Source organism: Dipodomys merriami, unplaced genomic scaffold (assembly GCF_024711535.1).
Source record: "Dipodomys merriami isolate MVZ:Mamm:240054 unplaced genomic scaffold, mDipMer1.0.p SCAF_93, whole genome shotgun sequence".
NCBI lineage: Eukaryota > Metazoa > Chordata > Mammalia > Rodentia > Heteromyidae > Dipodomys > Dipodomys merriami.
This window is the reverse complement of record NW_027206546.1, coordinates 2136220-2156456: the sequence shown is the minus strand read 5'-3', so window position 1 is coordinate 2156456 and position 20237 is coordinate 2136220. Positions and strand designations below refer to the sequence as shown.

At 40.2% G+C, this 20237-nt stretch overlaps 1 protein-coding gene and 1 pseudogene across 1 annotated transcript; one reads left to right on the top strand and one right to left on the bottom strand.

The window, feature by feature from the left end:
* Positions 1–462: 462 nt before the first annotated feature.
* On the top strand, positions 463–2049 carry LOC138821695 (golgin subfamily A member 2-like). Its single transcript, XM_070014124.1, has 2 exons — positions 463–1173; positions 1495–2049. Exons 1-2 carry the CDS (start codon positions 463–465, stop codon positions 2047–2049), a joined length of 1266 nt encoding a protein of 421 aa, XP_069870225.1.
* Positions 2050–7477: 5428 nt separating this feature from the next.
* LOC138821694 (CCA tRNA nucleotidyltransferase 1, mitochondrial-like) overlaps positions 7478–20237 on the bottom strand; it is a 30604-nt pseudogene continuing 17844 nt past the window's right edge.

The following is a 20237-nucleotide window of genomic DNA, read 5'->3' as shown; positions in this document are numbered from 1 at the left end:
ACTGAGAACAACAACATAGAGCTCATGAAAGCCCTGAATTGTGTGAAGCTGCAGCTCCAGGAAAAGACCAGAAGTATTGAAGACCTGGAGGATCAGAACACGGAGCTGCAGGAGAGGCTGGAAGTGCTCCTGACACAGAAGGCCGACATGAAAATGCAAATCCACAAGTTCCAAGAGGAACTAGTGGAGCGGGCAGAGTTGGAAAGCCAACTCAACAACATGAAGGAGTTGGTGGCAAGATTAAAAGAGGAGAGACACACTTTTGTGGAGGACCTGAGGCTGGAGAGCTTCAAAGGGAAGGAGAAAGTACATTAGCTGCTAGATCAGGTGAGCCAGCTGAGAGAGGACAAAGAGCAAGGGGTGAGGCAGGTGTTGGAGTTGGAGAGCAAGCTGGTGGAGCTGAGAGAGCAGCTGTCAGAGCTGTGGCACCCACAGCCACCTGCAGGGCTACAGGACCACACCATGCAGTTGCAGAAGGACCTCAAGTTCCTGGAGGAGCAACTTCACCTACAGGTGGAGGAGAATCAGAGCCTCAGTCTCCAGAGCCTGGAGCAGCAGCAGCGGCTGTGGATACTGGAAAAGAAAGCTGAGGATTGGGCACAGCATGCCGAGGACCTGCGCAAGATCCTGGAGACGATGGAGAAGGAACAGGAGACCTTGAAACACACACTGGTGCACAACTGCCAGCTGAAAGAAGAGCGGGCCCTGCTTCAGGATGCCTGGCAGAGGATGAGCGCTGAGAAGGGGGAGCTCGCCAGCATCCTGCACACAGAGCAGCAGGAGAAGACAACCCTGCAGGCAAAGCTGGATGAGCTGGAGGAGGAATTCAAACAAGGAAAAGACATGGCTGAGTTCAAGCACCAAGCAGCTGAGGATCTGCAGGAGCTGCATGACATGTACCTGGCCCAGGTGCAGGAGCTGAGCGCCTCCTGCAAACAGCACAGGGCCACTAACCAGCTGCTGATGTCAGAGAAGGAGGCCCTGCAGCAGCACCTGCTGAAGCAGGGCCATCTGATGGACCAGCTGAAGCAGGAGCAGGTGCAGAACAAGTTGCTGGCACAGGTGGAAAGGGAGAAGTTACAGGACACTCTGAAGTGCCTGGAAGCAACAAGACAGGAGAATGCGCAGCTGCGGGCCCAGCTGAGTGCTCTGGCTTTCCCAGGGAAGATAAAGGCTTGAGCCAAGAAGATGACAAGGGTGAGGAGGCGACTCAACATGATGTGATTTTCCCAGAGGATGTAGACAACCCACAGAGCATGTGGGATTTTCACATGGACACACTGTCCATCGCAGAAGGCAGGAAGGCGAGGATGAGCTGGCAGCTGCAGGAGCAGCAGGCCCGCTGAAGGTGCCTGAGTCAGCTGGCAGCCCAGTGCCAGAGAAAGCTGGAGAGCCAGGCTACCTTCCCCCAGCGCTGCATCCACAGGCTCTTCGGCAAGAAGAAGCAGGACACACAGGCTCCCAAGAATCAGCTGCACATCTGCTTCCCTGAAGACTTGGCTGGAAGGGGCACACACAGAATCATGTGGACGACCTCCAACATCGCTGCAGCCAGCGGACCCAACACCTGACCACCATGGAAGAGACCATCGTGCTGTACAAAGAACAGCTAGAAGTCCTGGAGAAGCTGTGTCAAGAGAAAGACCAGTGTGTGAGCCAGCTGTCCCAGGAGAAGAGGAGGAAGAGGAAGGAGCTGAAGGAGCTGTTGCTGCACCTTACAGGGGAGAGCACAGAGTGCCAGGACATGATGCTGGCAGGCGCCCAGGCTGTGCTGCTGATGCCCACTCAGACCTCTCAGTCCCCCTGAAGACGGAGGTCAGGGAGGAGCAGCAAGTCTGTGAAGATGTGCATCTTCAAGAAAACTTGAAGCCTGTCCCTGGAGAGGCTGGAGCGCCTGGGCCCCTGAAGAGCCCCACTGCAGAGCCTCCTGTACCGCTGCTGCCTGCCATCCAGCCCCAGCAAGAGCCTACAGATGGGGGCGAAGAGTCCTGCCTCCCTGTCTTCTATAAGCCAAAAGCAGATGATGCATTTGATATCATCACCATCTAAAGACCTGGCAGCCACTGCCTAGACAAGTCGACTCCTGTCCTCTTGCAGGACATGGCAGTTGGGTGGCATTTTCTCGATTCTTGTAACTCTGGGGGAGGAGAAGGGTAACAGTAACAGAGCAGCCAATCCTGAGAGATGGCCAATCTTAAGGAAAGTATATTGGTTGCTAGTGAAGTGTCCCAGGTGATGTTTTTTACAATGACTAAATTCGTTCCATGAATGAAAAAGATGGGAAGTGATGGCATAGTTTTCACTTAGCATATTGTCTTAGTGATACGTTATAAGTCACATCTCTATTAACGTTCTGGTGTTTGTGATACATTCTTATGCTGATTTATGGCATACGTTTCATAATTCTTTAATATTTTTGAGGAGAAAATTTGTGTTTTTTCCCCTCAACTGAGTTATTTCATCATTTAACCTTGTATGTTGGTGCATTCATGCATTTTAAATATTGTGCACCGGTAACAAATTCTTTTTTTAAATTTTAATCCGACATAATGCTAGTACAGTGAGCTGAAAAAAAATAGTACAAACTGTTAAAAGGAAAATGTTGATATACCTGACAACTTGGAAAAAAATATTGATATCAGGATAAATGGAGGATTCCTGTAGTAGAAAAAATACAAGAATGTGCTGAAGTATAATGCAGAATAATAACAGACAATTGTAGAATGTGTATAATTAGAATGCCAAATATCTCAATTTTTCACTTATGAATTGTTCAAGTCGCATATTCAGTGAATCAAATACAGTATTAAAATTAATTTACTCTCTTTCTGTGTCTGTGCCTGTGTGCTGGTCTGTGGGCTCAATCTTGTGTGCTGTTCCTAGTCGAATTTTGCATCCCTTGTGGCTTTTTAGTAGATAGAGGTAAGCGTGTCACTGACTTTCCTATCAGGTCTGGCTTCTATTGCAGTCTTCAGATCTTAGCCTCCTGAGTAGCTATGCCTACTATTGAGAGCCCGTGGTACCTATCTCTGGCTGTCTGTCTGTATTTCTGTGTATGTGTCTAAGTCTGTGTCTCTGTCTCTGTCTGTCTGTGTCTGTCTCTATCTCTCTCTCTCTCTGGTGTATGTTCTCGGGCTACAAATCATGGCCTGGGTGCTTTCCTAAAGGCTAACTCTCTTCCACTTGACCACTGCCACACTTCAGTACTTAATTGACAAGAAAAGTCTTGAGGACTTATCTAGGCTGACTTTGAGCTGCAATTTTCAGATCTTATCTCTTGAGTAGCTAAGATTAGCCTTGTGAGCCCACAGTGCCCAATGTGCTATTTTTTAAATTACCACTCAAACCTAGTAGAAGATTAAAAATTAAAATGTATCCTCTTGTTTGGGACACTGCTGGCAGTAACTTCTGGGGTAATGTCACAGCATCAATGATATGTTAAAGATGAGTACACCCTTCCCACGTTGAAACCAGTGTCATCTCGGGTCCTCACAAGAAATAGAGATGTGACACATATTGCCTGAGTGCATTGTAGTTGTCTATGTCATTGCCATAATTATTCTTTCATGCATAAGTCTTTTTCTCTTTCCACAAGGAAGTGGAGTACATTCTCTCTTTGAGTTAATTTTGAGACTTCTCATGACCAGAAGAAACTGATGAAAGTGTTGCTGCTCAGTTTTGACTGCAGCTTAAAATGAGTATTATCTTCCTGTTGGCTCTTGCCTATTAATGAACAGGGTATAAAGGAACTGACTAGAGATTACTGGAAGGAAGAAGATGATGTGGAGGTGCTTTTAAATGCCCTACATTCGATGAGCTTTGTAGGATCTTGCAGCCTAACTGAACAACCTAACAATGTTCCCAGCAAATCATTGACTGAATTGCAGACCCAATAAGAAGTTGTGAAGTTATGGTTGTTGCAGGACACTAAGTTTTGCAGTGACTGGTCACAAAACAATAGATCAAATATGCATTTTATATGCAAGACAACTTGTTTTAGGCCCTGGAGTGGCACTATAAACAAGAATGATCCCTGACCTCCATGAGCTGAGTGTGTCAAGGGAGTGAACACACAGGATTACTCAATAACATCAGCATTCGAACTGGAGAACAGGGACAGGTGATTTTTCTTAATGTTGGTACTGAATTTGAACTGAGAACATCATCCTTTATAGGGAAGAATTCTCCTGGTGATCCCTGCTTCTAGCACTTTATGACACTGATCATGTTTTTCAATCATTTATTTATTTATTTATTTTGGTGCCTGTCCTGGGGTTTGAACTCAGGGTTTAGACGCTATCCCTAAGCTTTTTTTGTTCAAGGCCAGCACTCTACCACTTCAGCCATAGCTTCACTTTTGGTTTTTTGGAGCTAATAGTCTCATAGGCTTTCTTGCCTGGCCTAGCTTCACTTGGTGATCTTCAGATCTCTGACACTTGATTAGCTGTGATTACAAGCCTGAGCCATTGGCACAGATCTGAGCCACTGGCTGACACTGATCATCTTGACTCTTGCTACCTGAGTAGGCTGACATCAGAACTATGTTCCTCCTCCTCTATGATATCTGTTCTCCCTGGGATGACAAGTGGGCATCACTGTGCCTGGTTTCTTCAGTCTAGATAGAGTCTCCTGCCCTTTTCCACCTGGGTTGACCTGTACTCATTGTGCTCCCATTGCATAGCTTTGTATAGCTGAAATAGCAAGTGATTCCCACAGCATAAGCTGCTGTTGTTGTAAGCCTTCACTTAGGTTGTTTATGAACCATCATGTTAAAACGATATGTGAAGCAGGTTTGGACCTCCCTTGGGTGGGCTTCACTATTCTGTGGTTGTTGATGCGCCTCAGCTAGGATTGCCTACTGCTCAGACTAGGATCTCAGGCTCAGGCCTGCTGGGGAAACACTGGCTGTGCCTTCAAACTTGTTTTCTCAGTGACTGCTTCTATACATGACTGCTGTCAGCCCTCTGCTGATGATGAGAGCAAGAAGCAGCCAGTCCAACAGGAATCCTCCTGGCTCTCCTTAAAGACATCTACACAGTGCTAACTGTGCTTTTTAATTTGACCATGAAGAGAAGAAAGATATTGCAGTATGGAGAATTTACCTAGGCAGTGGTACCTTAGAAAACGTTTTTGTCTCCCAGGGTAGACTTACTGACTTCTCCTCAAAGTAGGATATATAGATCTATGGGAGCTTTAGCCTCCACGTGTTTTTCCTAGGATAGAACTTACTGTGAGTCATTCTGTGTGCATCAGGGTTTCCTTGGGTATTTTTCTTTCCTGTGGTTCCAGTGTCCAGCCTAAGGTCGCATCCTGGCGCAAAATCAATTTCCCTTTAGTTGGTCATTTGCACTGTGTGGCCTTTTTGCCTGGATACTGTCTCTGAACTAGGCCCCTCCTTTACCTTTCCCTGAATAGTGAATGGTTGATAGGCTATAGAGTCTCACGTGCTAAATTATGAGTATTGCAGCTAGAAAGCCAGCCATTGAAAGTTTGGAATTGTACAATTTGTGGAGCTCTAAAAACATTGTCTTTGGCGCTGTGGGCACCATTGAATATAAAAGACTTGAGCCAATGACACTAGCATTGATTTATGTTGACTTTTTGCCACTTCTCCTTCCCAGTGTTCCCAAACCAAGGAGGCCTGTTGCACAATATGTGGATCTCTGAAGTGGAAAATTTTGCCGTATACAATAGAGTTTGTTTATAAGGCCACCACTGGAGGCAAGGGAAATGAAGTGTTGGGGGCCTTTGCATTCATCGTCCAACTTTCTGGCTCCCCATTAGAGCAAGTTCCGTAAGTGGCAAGATTAGGATCCTCTCAGAGTCCAGTTTTTAACTTCCCATTTCCAAGGTTCCCTCCTCAGGCCCAAGTGCAGGGATGGTAGCTGCAATAGATTTGAGCTACTTCCAGATTCCCGAGGAGAAAACACAAAACTGCAAGACAACCATACATCAGAAGCAGTGTCTGCTGAAGTGTAATTGGGTGTAAATTGTTCAATTCTGTTTTCTGAAACTGATAAAAAAAAAAGGAATAACTGAAAGATAGTAAAGCAAAGCAGCTTTTTTTCTGCCTTTCCATTACTAGGGTGTCATCAGTAACTCAGCAACTCATTAAAATCAAACTAAAAAGAATACAGTAACTTTAGAATATAAATAGAGTTAGTACTTAAGACAAAATCACATACGGGCAAAATTGTACTTCAGCTTCCTCTAGTGCCTATAAATTCAGTCGCATACCACTTAGCAAGGCTTGGTTTGGTCATCAGTGGACTACATACATGAATGCGAGCAGAAAAGACGATTTGGTAGCTGAAGAATTGTGGGACAATGACATCAAATGCAGCATAATGTATGTGGTGATGCTTATTGAACATCCTATTTTTTGACTGCCTGTTTATTATTTTTTATTGTGAAGGTGATGTACAGGAGGTTACAGTTACATAAGTAAGGAAATGAGTACAATTCATGTCGAACATAATTCGTTTTCTCTGTCATTTTCTCTTGCTATCCCTTATAATCCCATTTCTCCCACTCTAGAGTTGTAAAGTTCACTTCCAACACAGTATCTTGTGAGTATCACTATTGCATTGGTTCACTCTTTGGACGTCTTATTTCTTTGTGTGTGTGTGTGTATAAGTTGTATTATTTTAATTAGTGAAAATAAATTATGCTTCCTTAAAAAAGCAGTATTATCACTATCTCATTAAAATCTAATATAAACCCACTCACCTTCCAAAACCAAAGCTAATATTTTACTAAAATAATACACCAAAGTCTTTACAAGTTAACTTCTCCAGGCTTCACACACATAAGAAATCCTTATGACAGACAAATTACAGCTCCATACCAAAACATAGATAGCTAGAACAAAGCCACTATGAATAAATGACACCCTGGAAATAACTGATAGGTGTTTTACATAGATTCGTCAACAATTATAGGTACAAGTTAATTTTGGAATTCAGGTAAAGAATGAAATTTATCAGTGTACAAAGTAACCTGTTTATTTCAATGCACATAATATTAAGCATCTTTTTTTTTTTTTTGCTGTTTTACTTGAATCACACTCCAGCCTTTTGTTTATATTTTGCTTTTTAGACAGGGTTTCACTAACTGCCAACTAGCCTCAAACTAAGTTCCTTATTTCTCCACCTCATAAGTAGCTAGGATTACAGGAATATACCACCCAGAAAAATAGTTACATTTAAGATCAATCCTAGTTGTTCCCTATGTAAAACCATTTTTATTTGAAAAGTGTAGACAGTTAAGTCAGAACTTACTCCAAAAATATTCTAGGATTCTTTGATAAAATCAGATTGAAAGGTGGTAGATTCCATTTCAGTCAGTGCCTGAAATAGTTTCACAAAGCAAGAAGATTTTTCTTAATGGATTCTCTCTTAACTCTGCTGTAGCTTCTTAAATCTCATAGACAGGGAAAGATGACCAGTCTTACCCTTTTGAGAACCAGGTCTTCATTTTAGGTCTTCTTTATGTAACTTAGGAATTCCTCTTTTTCCATTTGGCAGCCACTTTTTTTCCCACTGTACTTGCAGTTGCTGTAACTCAGCACCAATTTCCTTCCTGGAAGAAATGCCAACTTTTCTAATGTCAGGTCCGCTCAAAGGGAAGGGGGCAGGGACCACTTCTGCATCTGCGTGAGGAGACTGCGTTCACCCTGGTACTTCAGCAGCTCACATACTCTGGCATTTCCATCTGGCTCTCTGGAATCTACAATGAAGTTTTGATAGGGTTTCAATGGTTTTGAACGATCTGATGCTTTAACTAAGTCTTTCCTATTTTTAACTCTAAATAAGCCAATGTTTTTCCTCTTCTTGTGAAATCTTCAACTTCAAATCCCATTTTGTGACATCATCTTGTACTTTCCGCAGTGAGGCCAAGATGGTCCTTCGCTTTGCTGAGCAAGTATCAACATTTTCACTGACTTCACTATATTCTTATAAACTTGCAATTGTGGGTAAACCTTTATGAGGAGCCATATCAAGATCATAGATCAGGTGAAATAAGTCGTTTACACATTTACCAAAAAGAATTTTTTTCAGTTCTACCCAAATGCACTCTCCTGATAGTCCAGCCAAGCCTTTTGCATTTTCTGCGATTGCTTCCAAAGTCTCAGCATCATGTTTACCAGGTTTGTACACAATTCTGCCATCAAACCTGAAGTAGCTTAAAATCCGAAGTTAATCTTCTTGTATTCTTTGATGTGTTTGTCATACAAACCGTAACTTTCTTATTTTTTTAAAAACTTCATAGCCATTAAAGTAAACGAGTCAATAACCATCAAGGCCTAGAAACATGGAGTTTATAGTGAGGTCTCTGTGTTCGGCATCCTTCTGCTGGACAGTTGTGAATTCTACCTAGGCATGTCTTCTGTCAGTTGTGACATCTATCCAGTGTGGTAATTTCAAAATTGCCTTCACGAAGCATAGCCATGATGGTTCCCTGCTTCTCTCCTTTGTTGGTCATCTGAATGCCACCTGACAGAAATATCTCCTTTATTTTGGTTGGGGTGGCCAAATCGACATCTTGAAGTTTCACCCCATTTGGCAGATCCCTCACCGCTCCTCTTGCTGTTCTCAGCTCTTGATTCTCTTCCCCTAATAATTCTGTCAGACTCTTCAATCCTCCCATTAAATGGGACTGGAATCCTGGAGATTGCCGCTTCAAGACAGAGCCTTCTCTAGCCTTCGTCCTGTCCTGCCTGCCCAGGACCTAGCAGCCTCTGCATCCGGAGAAGTGGCCACACACATCTGCCAGTTGGGCACGTGGGCACATCGACCACACTTCCCTGCGTGCCCACCACACTTCCATGCGCACCCTCCACACCTCCCTGCGCGCCTACCACACTTCCCTGCGTGCCCACCACCCTTCCCTGTGTGCCTACCACACTTCCCTGCGCACCCACCACACTTCCCTGCAGGTGGGGATGAGATGTGATTTTATTCATCAACTGCCAGATGCTCACTTCCTTGTCTAGAGGTGGCTCAACCCCAGCCAAGCAAGAGGGCCAGGCCTTGAGTTCAAGCCCCACTCGCATCAAACATCAAGTAAAAAGAAAAAAAGTACATTTTCCTATCACTCTCGAAGTGCAGACTTTGGGGTGCCTTGGGGGGAGGAGGAGGGGAGCAGGACTCCAGAGAATAAACTAGATCTCCAAATCATTGCAGTCACCCCGCCTGGACCCAGAAGTCCTGCCCCCCCCAAAGAGACCTCACCGCACACAGGGGGCCCTGAGACAACCCTGGATCTGAGGATGCCACCCACCCATCTCAATGGGGGCAGGTGCTGGGGGAGTGGGAAGGCCCCCTCCCACCACGTGGATCAGGCAGATCTGACTCCCAATTGCTCAGAAACCCATCCTGGGCCCAACCCTCATGGTGCCCAGTGGACCCCTGCTCCCCCCCTTTCCTCTGTGAGAAAAACCCTCGGGCCATGTGCCAGGGGGCCTGCCAGGACCAGTCTCTTGCCCCGACCTTCCGGATCCCCCCCCCAAAGAGGCCGTGCATGGGGCACCAGGATGGGGGCCCACCGGCAAAGGCTTACCCCTGGACATCCTTGTCATTAGTCACTAGTCACTAGTCACAGAAGAGTAGAGCTGGTACAGTCATATCCAGAACACTGCATCTGATAATAATTGTTACTCGCTTATGTTCCTAGGATAGTATATTCACTTACATTGGTGCTTAATAATTAATTATTATTGAGTAAGAAGAAAGTTTCACTCTTGCCTGTCTTTTGGATTAACATTTTTATTTAGTTTTAAATTGTGTACATCAGAGAAAATAGGCAATAATTACCTTTCTGAATCTGGCTTGTTTTGTTTAATAGAATCTTCAGTTCTACCCAGATATCTGCAAATGACATAATTCCTTTCTTTGTGAGCTAGTAATTTTGCATCGTGAATACGTGCCACACTTTCTATTTTTATTAGCATCAATTGGTTGCACACAGTGTTCTCATTTTGAGTTGCCAAGTACACATAGACGGTGCCTTGATTAGACTCATCCTTCCATCATCCTTCCTCATCTTCCTATACTCTTCCCAACATAGCCTCCACAAGCTTCATTTTCACCCAGCTGCAAAAAAAATATTTTGACTATATTCACCCTCCTTCATCCTCATTAACCCTCTTCATTCCCAAATAGTTCTCACACCCCAGACAGTATATGCTTCACTTTTCTAACATTCATTTTTGTTAAAGTACATATTAATTATTCAAAGGTGATTACCATTGCATTTCACAGTGTACATACTGTACTTTATGTGATTAATCCCTTTACTTACTCTTGTTTTTTTCCAGTGTTCTACCCTCTATTTATTCATAGCTTTCAGTGAGTTTGGTTTTATTATCTCACTAACAGGTGCAATTGTATTTTGGCACTGTTCACTTTCTAGCATTCTCTTTTCTCCTTCTCACTTTTAACATTTTCACAATTGCAACAGGATAATTTATACATGCACACACATACACACATATGTGTTAAGAAGTTAGTGTTTTTGTGGGATATTTTTTTGTCTTGGTACTGGGGCTTCAACTCAGAGCCTGGGTGCTGTGCCTGAGTTTTTTGCTCAGGAATAGTACTCTACCACCTTAACCACAACTTACTTCTAGCCTTTAGGTTGTTGATTATTGATAAGAGTCTTCTGGACTTTGTTGCTTAGGCTGGCTTTGAACCATGAGCCTCATATCTCAGTCACCTGAGTAACAGTAATTACAGGAGTGAGCTACTAGTGCCTTGCAAAAGACAAGATTTTTAAAAATTAAGCTTCTGAAAGAAATAGAAGGGAAGTTTATCTATTTAAACTCACTTTAGGATATTTTCACCTATTTTTCTCTGGATGATTTTTGTTCAATTAGGAACAGTGTTTGATTTATATCAATTCAGAAGGCCAATGATATGTTCTGATAGCTTATATATAAAGTAAGAATAGTAAAGGTAGTCTAATACATCTGAACATTTTGTGGATGATCAGTGTTCATTATAATGGGACTGAACTTTGCTTCGAACCACCTGATATAAACCAGGCCTTCCAAATGCTGCATTATCCCTTTTAATTTTTTTCAGTTGTTTACCTTTCTGTTTCCTTTTCTGGAATTGTCTATTGCAGTGGGCTGCCTCACTTTGCCAAGTCTAAACTCCATAGGGTTAGAAGAGATTATATCTGCCTTCTGTCCTTAAAGCACACAGGAAACAAAGTCCTTCTGAAAAGTGCCTTCCAAAATTGTTTATATTTTTGGTGAATTTTTTTCTTTCCCTTACTAGATAGGTTGAATGCCCCAGGTAACCCTCTGACTGGATTTCTAATATTTACCACTTGTGGGACTTCTTTGGAGATGCATTTCCAAAACCAGTATCAAGGGATGTGTGGTACCCCAAATCTCCTGTGAAGTGATACTGTAAGAGGATCTTCAGGCTTTCTGGTTGTTGAAAGTCATTACTATTGATTGGCATGACTTCTATTTTCAGGTGGTATTGAGTTTTATGAATATGAATTTAACAACTTTTATACAACTTCAAGGGACCAGCCATTTTCCTTTGTAAAGTAGTCCAGAGCTTTCAGACAGTGATAAATCATCCAAAGGGATTAGCAGGTTTGAAAAGCAACATTTATTAGCTAACATGACTATTTGTTTTTCCACCCAGATTTCCTCTCCAAGAAAATTTATAGCCATGCCTCTCTGACTGAAATATCTCCCATAACAAAACTGGATCGAATATGCAGCCAATCCATTGCTTTTGCCTTCTTAATAACTAAATTGGATTGACTAGGTTGTTGATCTCATTGATTGTGTAGAAATCATTTAAGTTGGCTGGAAAGAGAAAAATAAAAAGCAATTAGGTTAGCAATTGTCTGAGTTTGTGATCACAGGAAAACATGAGTTGTGTTCTTTGCAGACTAACTTTGCCTTTATTGATGGACCTAATTGGGAAAGCTATTTCTTCTTTTGTTTTCCCTGAGAAAGGGGAATTGCATTACTGACAGCAAAATACTTTTTTCTCTGAAAGGTTTTGTACTCTTTTGGATCTAGATTCTGAATCACAATAAATCATCAGTTTTAAACTTTCCTTTCAGAGAATAGATGCATTCTTGTCTAGGAAAATAAAAATTATTTTGGTCTCTAGCATACGAATAGAATAAAATCATCCTTAGGATTTAAAATCACTGAATTTCACTTTGTTGGAGTGTGAAGATATCATTATAACTAGTATTGTCTGTATATGCAGAGTTTAAATCCCTCCTTATTTAGGAAAATTTCTGGGGAATTCAGAAAATCAAATGATAGATATCTTAGACATTTCTGTTTCAAGATAAAGAATGGAGGAAAATTTATTATTGAGTAAACCAAGAAAAGATTTTAAAACCAGCTTAGTGTCCTTTCAATTAGGAATATTTCCCTTTGGTACTTGAGACTCAATCCAGGGCCTGGTACACGCCTCCAAACAAGCCCTCTTGCACTGAGTTATGTCCTTAGCTTTTAAAGCAGATTTAACAGTGAAGTTTTCTTCTCATTTTAAATATCTTTATTGTATTATCTAAAGGAGCTTTAGCTTTAAGATCTGTGCTATACCTTCTCTTTTTGTATTTTTTTAAAAAATATTGTAAAGATGATGTACAGAGGGGTTACAGTTACATGTGTAAGGTAATGAATACATTTCCTATCGAGCATTGTTACCCCCTCTTTTTCTCCTACTATCCCTTCCCTCCCTGACCTCTCAAGTTCTAAAGTTCATTTCCAACATAGTGTCTTGTACATCTCATTGTTAAAATGTGTCAGCCTGTATCCTTGTTTCAGTAGTTTATTATTTCCCTTCCCTTCCCCAACTTAGAAAAATGTATATACAAGATGCAGGGCACTGGAGTCTAATGAAGTGAAAACAGGGGTTATACCATGGGGGAAGAATATACAAAAGAAACAAAAAATCATATAGTACATTAAAAACATCAATGACAAAGATAAAACCTCTTGTGCCCTATCTTGTGGTTCACTTCACTTAACATCATCTTATATGGTCATATGTACGTAGTTTTTAAGCTTTTCTCTTTATCTGATAAGATTATCCTAGATATATACTAGTTATCACAAATAAGGGAAACCATGGTAACTATATTACTTTGGGCCTGGCTTACTTCACTTAATATGATTTTTTCCAAGTCTTTCCATTTCCTAACAAATGGGGAGGTGTCATTCTTTCTGATGGAAGCATAGATTTCATATAGTTATATAGATAGATAGATATAGATTGATATAGATAGATATATCTATATATATCACATTGTCTTGATCCATTCATCTGCTGAGAGGCATCTGGGTTGGTTCCATATCTTATCTATGGTGAATAATGCTGTGATAAACATAGTTGTGCTGGTATCTTTAGTATGGCCTTGTTTGTGATCATTTGGGTAAATGCCTAGATGGGGGAATGCTGAATCATAGGGGAGCTTTATGTATTGGCTTTTGAGGAACCTCTCTTCTGTTTTCCACAATGGTTGAACAAGTTTACACTCCCCCCAACAGTGCAGTAGGGTTCCCTTTTGGCCACATCCCCTCCAGCATCTGTTGTTATTAGATTTCTTGATGATATCCATTCTAACCGGGGTGAATCAGTTTTGCATAGGAAATGGGTCCCATTGTTGAAGGGCAGACACAAAATGATTAATCATATAAGATGGTGTAGATTACCACCCCTTGGGCCACTACCTTTCCTGGGTCTTCTCTTGCTTTTGGTTTGGTAGCTGTGTTTGCTGCCTTCTGATTAGTATGTGCCTTGAGTCAGCCAACTTTATGCTACATTTGCTAATGGCTACAAAGCCTCTGTTATAAATTTTACTAATAAAAGTTGGAATTTTTGACAGTTGGCATTTAGAGACAGGAATACAAAGCTATCACCTTTCTTAAATTGGCCTTGGGCTATGAATAGTGGGTTCCATAAGTCTTAGAATGCATCATGTTTGAATTTCAGCACAAGCAGTAAGTGATGCTTCATGACTTTTGCCAAATGATTGTTTGTTGTGTGTCTCATGGAGTCATTGGCCTTTATTTAACCACTGCTCAGGAGAAAACCACATACTCTGCAATATAGGGGTTCATCTGGTGATCACCCTTGTAGAGAAGATGTCCTGGCATGCAACACTGAGCTCTACGTTCCAAAAGCTGATGGTTGACTAGGGTTGTGATTACTTCCACTACTGCTGCCTGTGCCTCTATCAGAAGGAACAATCATGGTGTCCAGGGCTTTGGGAGAATACTGCTATATACTGGATCTTGTGAAAAGCAGCCCCATGAGCTTTACTCCATGACTATAAAAGTATCTGGAGAGACTGTTGCCCTGTTGAGTATCTATAAAATGGGCTGCAAGAGACTGGATTCAGTTGAATGTTTCAACTTAAAATATGATGAATTAATTCAAGCAATGAATGCTTAGGGTCTCTGAGTTCATTTTTTGTAACTGAAGAGTATAGGAAGGATCACTTTATATGATCCTTTGTCATATAGTTTCAGAAGTTTCTGTCCATAGTCAGCTGTGGCCTTGAGATAAGGCAAATCATCAGGTATATGGAGCACCTGGTAGAAAGTTTGTAAAACTCCAGCTCAACAGAAAGAACCTGAGTGTGCTGGGTTCTCCTGTCATTCCAGCTACAACAGAGAAGCCTAAAACAGATGGATCACAGTCCAGGAATGTTGCCTGGATAGGAAGCCAGACTTTATGTAAAAAATATCAGTACAAGAAAAGAACTGGAGTCATCAGTTAGCAGTAGAGCACTTGCCTAGTAAGCTCCAGGTCAAGCTCAACCCCAGAACTGCCAGAAAAAAAACAACTAACAAACAGGAAAACAACAAATAATACTGTTAATGGGAAAGTAATATGAACAGATGAAGCACAAATGGCCAATTAATATATGAAAAAATACTACATTTGTACTCATCAGAGAAATGCAAATCTCACTACATTGAGATTCTATCACATTCCAGTGAGAAAGGCAAAAAATACTGATGACATTGTGGGGGATTGGGGTGAGAGGAGGCAGTAAAAGGGAAACTTCTTACACAATGAGTGGGGATGTAAATTAGTGTAGCCACCATAGAAGTGTAAATTGAGGTTCCTCAAAAACAGAATCAACATATGACTCAACTATACCACTGTTGGGCATATACCTAAAAGAATGTAAGTCTGCAAACAATAGAGATACCTGTGTTATATTAAAAAAAAACCAAGCTGTAGAATCCGCCTAGGTAACAATAAACCAAGGAATAGATAAAGGAACTGTAATATATATTCAAATATAATTGTATTCAGTCATAAAGAAAAATGAAATCTGTTTTTGCAGGAAAATGGTTGGAATTGGAGATGATTATATTAAGTAAAATAAGCCATGCTCAGAAAGATGAATATCACATTTTCTATTATATGTGGAATCCAGATTTAAAAGACAAAATGAAAACTCAGGTGGATTATTAGGAAAGAGGAAGTGGTACAGCTTAAAAGGATGAGGAAGACAAGGCAGGGGAATAGGGCAGGTAAACAGTATAAAATGTATTTGCATATAGAAATATATAAACAGACACATGTATATACACATGTTTACATACATATATCCTAAAAGATAATAAAAAGCATTTTATTTTTATAAAACGTACACCAAGAATTTTTTAAAGGGATATAAGTGTTAGCTTTTGTGTTAAAACTTTGGTACTGCCCCAAATCTTTTTTTTTTCTTAAGAGCTAAATGTGCTGATGTCAGGGTGTCACATTTAGGGAAGGAAATGTAAAGTGGAAGCCAGAAAGTCAGAGAGATTTGCAGGTCTTAAAAATTGAAGTTGGAATGAGGGATGATAAGCCAAGGAAGGCTAGCAGCTTCTAGAAGCAGGAAACTATAAGGAAAGAGGTTTTCCATAAAAATCTCCCAGAAGAACAAACACTTTGAATATCTTGATTTTTAGTTCAGTGAAACTGATTTTGGACTTAGAACTACATGTTAACAGATTTGTGGAGGTTTCTAGCCACCAAGTGTGTGGTAATTTGTTATAGCAGCAATAGGAAATGAATACCAAAAAGCAGTCTGATCACATCTGAAAAGCCACACGACTAGACTACTACTGGCTTCCTGCTGCAGACTTGATCAAGCACCCCAATAACTTACACAACCAGATCTAATTCAACGAAAGGAGAAATGTCACATTTCCATTGTCCCCCAATCAACAATTGGAACTGTAATGAAGTATCTCACTATCACTGCACTTTTTTCTCCCTTGTCTGAAGTGTGGCAAAGGCAACAAAAACACCCCTGAACCAGTCAGCTTTCTGGACTTTAGGTAGAAATTTTCCCCCTTGCTCTACTTTGAAGCACAATAAAAACTCAAACTATGCACCTTTCCCTTGCTAAACTGCCCTGTTCATGACCAGCTGCCCTCTTCTCCCAAAAGGTCTCAGCATGTCTGATCAGCTTTTCATGTCCAAGGGTAAGTTGTGGAGTTATCCATTCCATCATCCTAACCCATCCAAAGGGGGCCAGAGAACACAAGAGCATCTCAGCTGACCAAGTAAAATCCTGTGGCACATTGTTAGAAGCATTTTGTCAAATGATTTCTTTAAGAGGCTGGAAATTTACATTAAACTAAGCCAGGACTTTTAAGGTGTTTCAGTGTATCCTCTCAGGCTCCTTCCAAAGGGTTTTACCTTTGTCATGAAGAATTGAAGACTGGGAAGTACTATGCCAAGATAACTTGGTTTCAAACCCAGGATTGTATGATAATCAAGGAAGATCAGGATATCACACAGATGATGTCAAGGAGCCTGCTTCAGAAAAATTGGCCTAGATTTGTGGGGCACAAGGGCCATCTTGGATGATACTCAAAAATGATCCAACATAAACTTTACATGTCAAGTAGACAAACTTGGGGCTCAAAGTATTTTTAAGTTTAACATCCTAAAAGAAAATTAAAAATTTCCCCTTTTCCTGCCACATTTTCTGTAGCATCAAAATGAATAAAAGTAGAAAAATTTCAAGTATGTGAGGAAATCTGTGTATGTTTGTGGGACTGTGATGGTGATGTGTGTGGATGTGTGTGTGTGTGTGTGTGTTTGTGAGAGAGAGAGAGCATGAGAGAGAGAGAGAGAACAGCAGGCTGTTAAAAGAGGAGAGAGAAAATTGTGCTTAAATAAAAATAAAAATGGTGGAATTTTATTGTAGGACATAAAGGTTCTGAACATACCAGCTAGGATGCCTTTTCCAAACTAAAAGTAAACATTTTCATAATACATTTTATATTCTTAAAGTCATTTGGTGGTATTTGCCTTTTTTGGAAGCTTGGTTGAAAGCGCAATTCATGTTAGAAATATAGATAGTAGAAAACCTGGAGGGAAATTTGGGCTCTACTGCAGGACGCTGTCCCTGTCAAAGCCTGCATCTTCTTTAAACCTGGGGAACATGTCTGCAGGTGGTGCATGACAGACCCTTCCTACTTGTGTCGACTAAAAGAATCTAGACAAAGGGAATATATGTGTTCTCCCTGATCCCTAAGAAACTTATCATTGCTTTAAAACATTCCTTCTGTCATGACTTCATGACAGTCCTAACTGGAATGCAGATAAAGGAGAAATGAAGGCTGGATAGAAAATCCTTTCAAATTGCTCATCACTTGTGTTTGAGAAAACTTCTACTGACTTCTAGTGATCTTGACTCCTAAAGAGTCAAGTCTACTCACATGCACAGTTAATTCAATTTAAAATATACTTATTGAATGCCAGGTACCATGCTATGTTTGGACAATGTCCAGATCACTAAGAAATGTTCACAATGTCAATGCTGTCATAAAGTAATGAAACAGAGGTGCAAATAGATGACCTTACACAATAGCATAAATTCTAGCATAGACTGAACTATGCAGAGATTTACGAATAAAAAACTCTGAAACAAGTTAGTATCCATCAATACAACTGACACCATAGGAAGTCTCAACCACACTAATTGCTTGGAAGAGAAAAGATTTTGTTATTACCCCAGTTTTTAATTGCTGTATATAGATTCAATCTGACTCAACTTCTGGGTAGGTTAAAATTCCATAAGCAAAAATATTTTTCAAATGCTCCACTTTTTCTGTTGGAACTTAGCGTGCTTCATTTATTTCTCAGTAATTTCAGTTAATTGCTTATGGAATGTCTTGAAAAATAAAAACAACAGAGCTGAAGATCAAGCAAGTTGTCACCCCCTCCCCGTTTTTTCTAATTCCAGTGGAGAATGTGTACAATTTCCCAGAAAATCCATGCTAATAAGGAAGGACATTTTTTAGAATGTTTTCTTTGGCTTAGTCTATTGGACATAACATTTAGTTGGACTGTTTTTGGGATTTCCTTTACATACAACTCTGGTAATTGAGATATGTTAGTCCTCCAAAGATCAGCTTCACTGTGGGTATGTTAACATAAGGCCTCGCCAATTGGAAAGTCTATGTATTGATTGTATTGGCTTGTACATAGACTAATACCATTTGCATTGGGAATGAAATGAATGTAGTTTAACCAGAACAAAGAGTACACAGGTACATCTCTGTTTTGTGACCAGTGATGAGTTTTTCATATATCCAGTCACTTGCTGCCAGTATTGTTTTTTATTGTGGAAACAATACTTATATTTCTTTCTTTGCTTTTGTTATGTTTATTAAACCTGATATTCCTATAACTAGGGATATTGATGCGGAAAAACTATTGGTTTGTTTGTTGAGAGAACATAAATTTCCAAAAAGAAAGCCTATGCATTTTTTTTTATTAAAAATAGTGCTTTTACAACAGCAGCATAATCTGCAGATGGTGCAGCTGATATGGCTATCTGGTTGGTTGTTAAAGAGTTTATTCTACATTAAATTGACTCCTGAGGGCTGCATCTTTCAGTGCCTTTATGACCACCAACCTTTCTTATTGAGAAGGTCAATAGGCCTGATATTAAGTCCTGTAAATCATCAAGTCCTCACTCTTTCTGCAATATCTAATATATCTCAGACCCTATGCCTTAAAAATTATAAACCACAGCACATACTGTATATCAACCAAATAAATCAGCTGCTATAAATATAGGTTTTCTTTTGGTTCTGGACAGATTCATCCCAGTGCATTTTACAAGCTTTAAATGCTTTTAGCTTGATAGGCAAGACCTCCTTTTCTATTTGAGTATCAGAGAGTTGAATACAGTCTATTTTCAATACTTCATATGCACAATTGACCCCACAGCACTCAAAATGGCTCCTGGAAATTGTAAAGAACAGAAATACAAGACAATAAATGTACTACTAACCACCATTTTGATGTGGATGATGACAAATGCTGAACATTTTTGGATTGTAGGAGAGGGGAAGATGAGAACTGTAAGAAATGGTATCCTGGCATTGAGTTTCTTTTTCACCTGGATGTTTATATATGGTGTAAAGAATCCATACTCTCTTTTCTCTGGGTAGTGCCTGGACTATTCTGTCCTCATTTGCTAGAGAAACTGGTTATTCGTTGAAATCTTTTAACACAGTATCAGAATAAAATAGATGCTTGGAAAAAAAATATAGATGATGGGAATAGGAATGTAGATCAGTGGTAAAATAAAAAACCTGGGATTCCATCCCCTGCACTAAAATGTTTGTGTGTGTGTGTGTGTGTGTGTGTGTGTGTGTGTGTGTGTGTGTGTGTATGTGTGTGTGTGAATAAATTAATTATCAGCATTAACTCGTTCTTAGTTCTTTGCGATTTCTTTGTTCTCTTATTGATTGAATAGTTAAAAGAAATTCTATATCATTCTTATGGCATTGTAATTCCTATCCAAACTTTTTCCAAGATAGTGTGCTCTGAGTGACCTTCCTTTGTTTGTTTGAGTATTATAAATTCACTTTTAAAGCTAGAAACGTAGTAACTCTGCTTACTGGATGCAAATAAAGAAACTAGGAAACATCAGAATTGCATAGAATAGCTATAGATCTTCAGAAGGCAAGGACTGTGATCCTAATTCTACTATAGACTAAGTATACGCCTTTTCTTTGGATTAAATATGTCTCGCTCTGTCTCTTTATATATATATATATATATATATATATATATATATATAGAGAGAGAGAGAGAGAGAGAGAGAGAGAGAGAAAGAGATACAGAGATAGATATAGATAGATATCTATATTTATACAGATAGATATAGATATAGATAAAGATCTATCTGTATTTATCTATCTATATCTATCTATT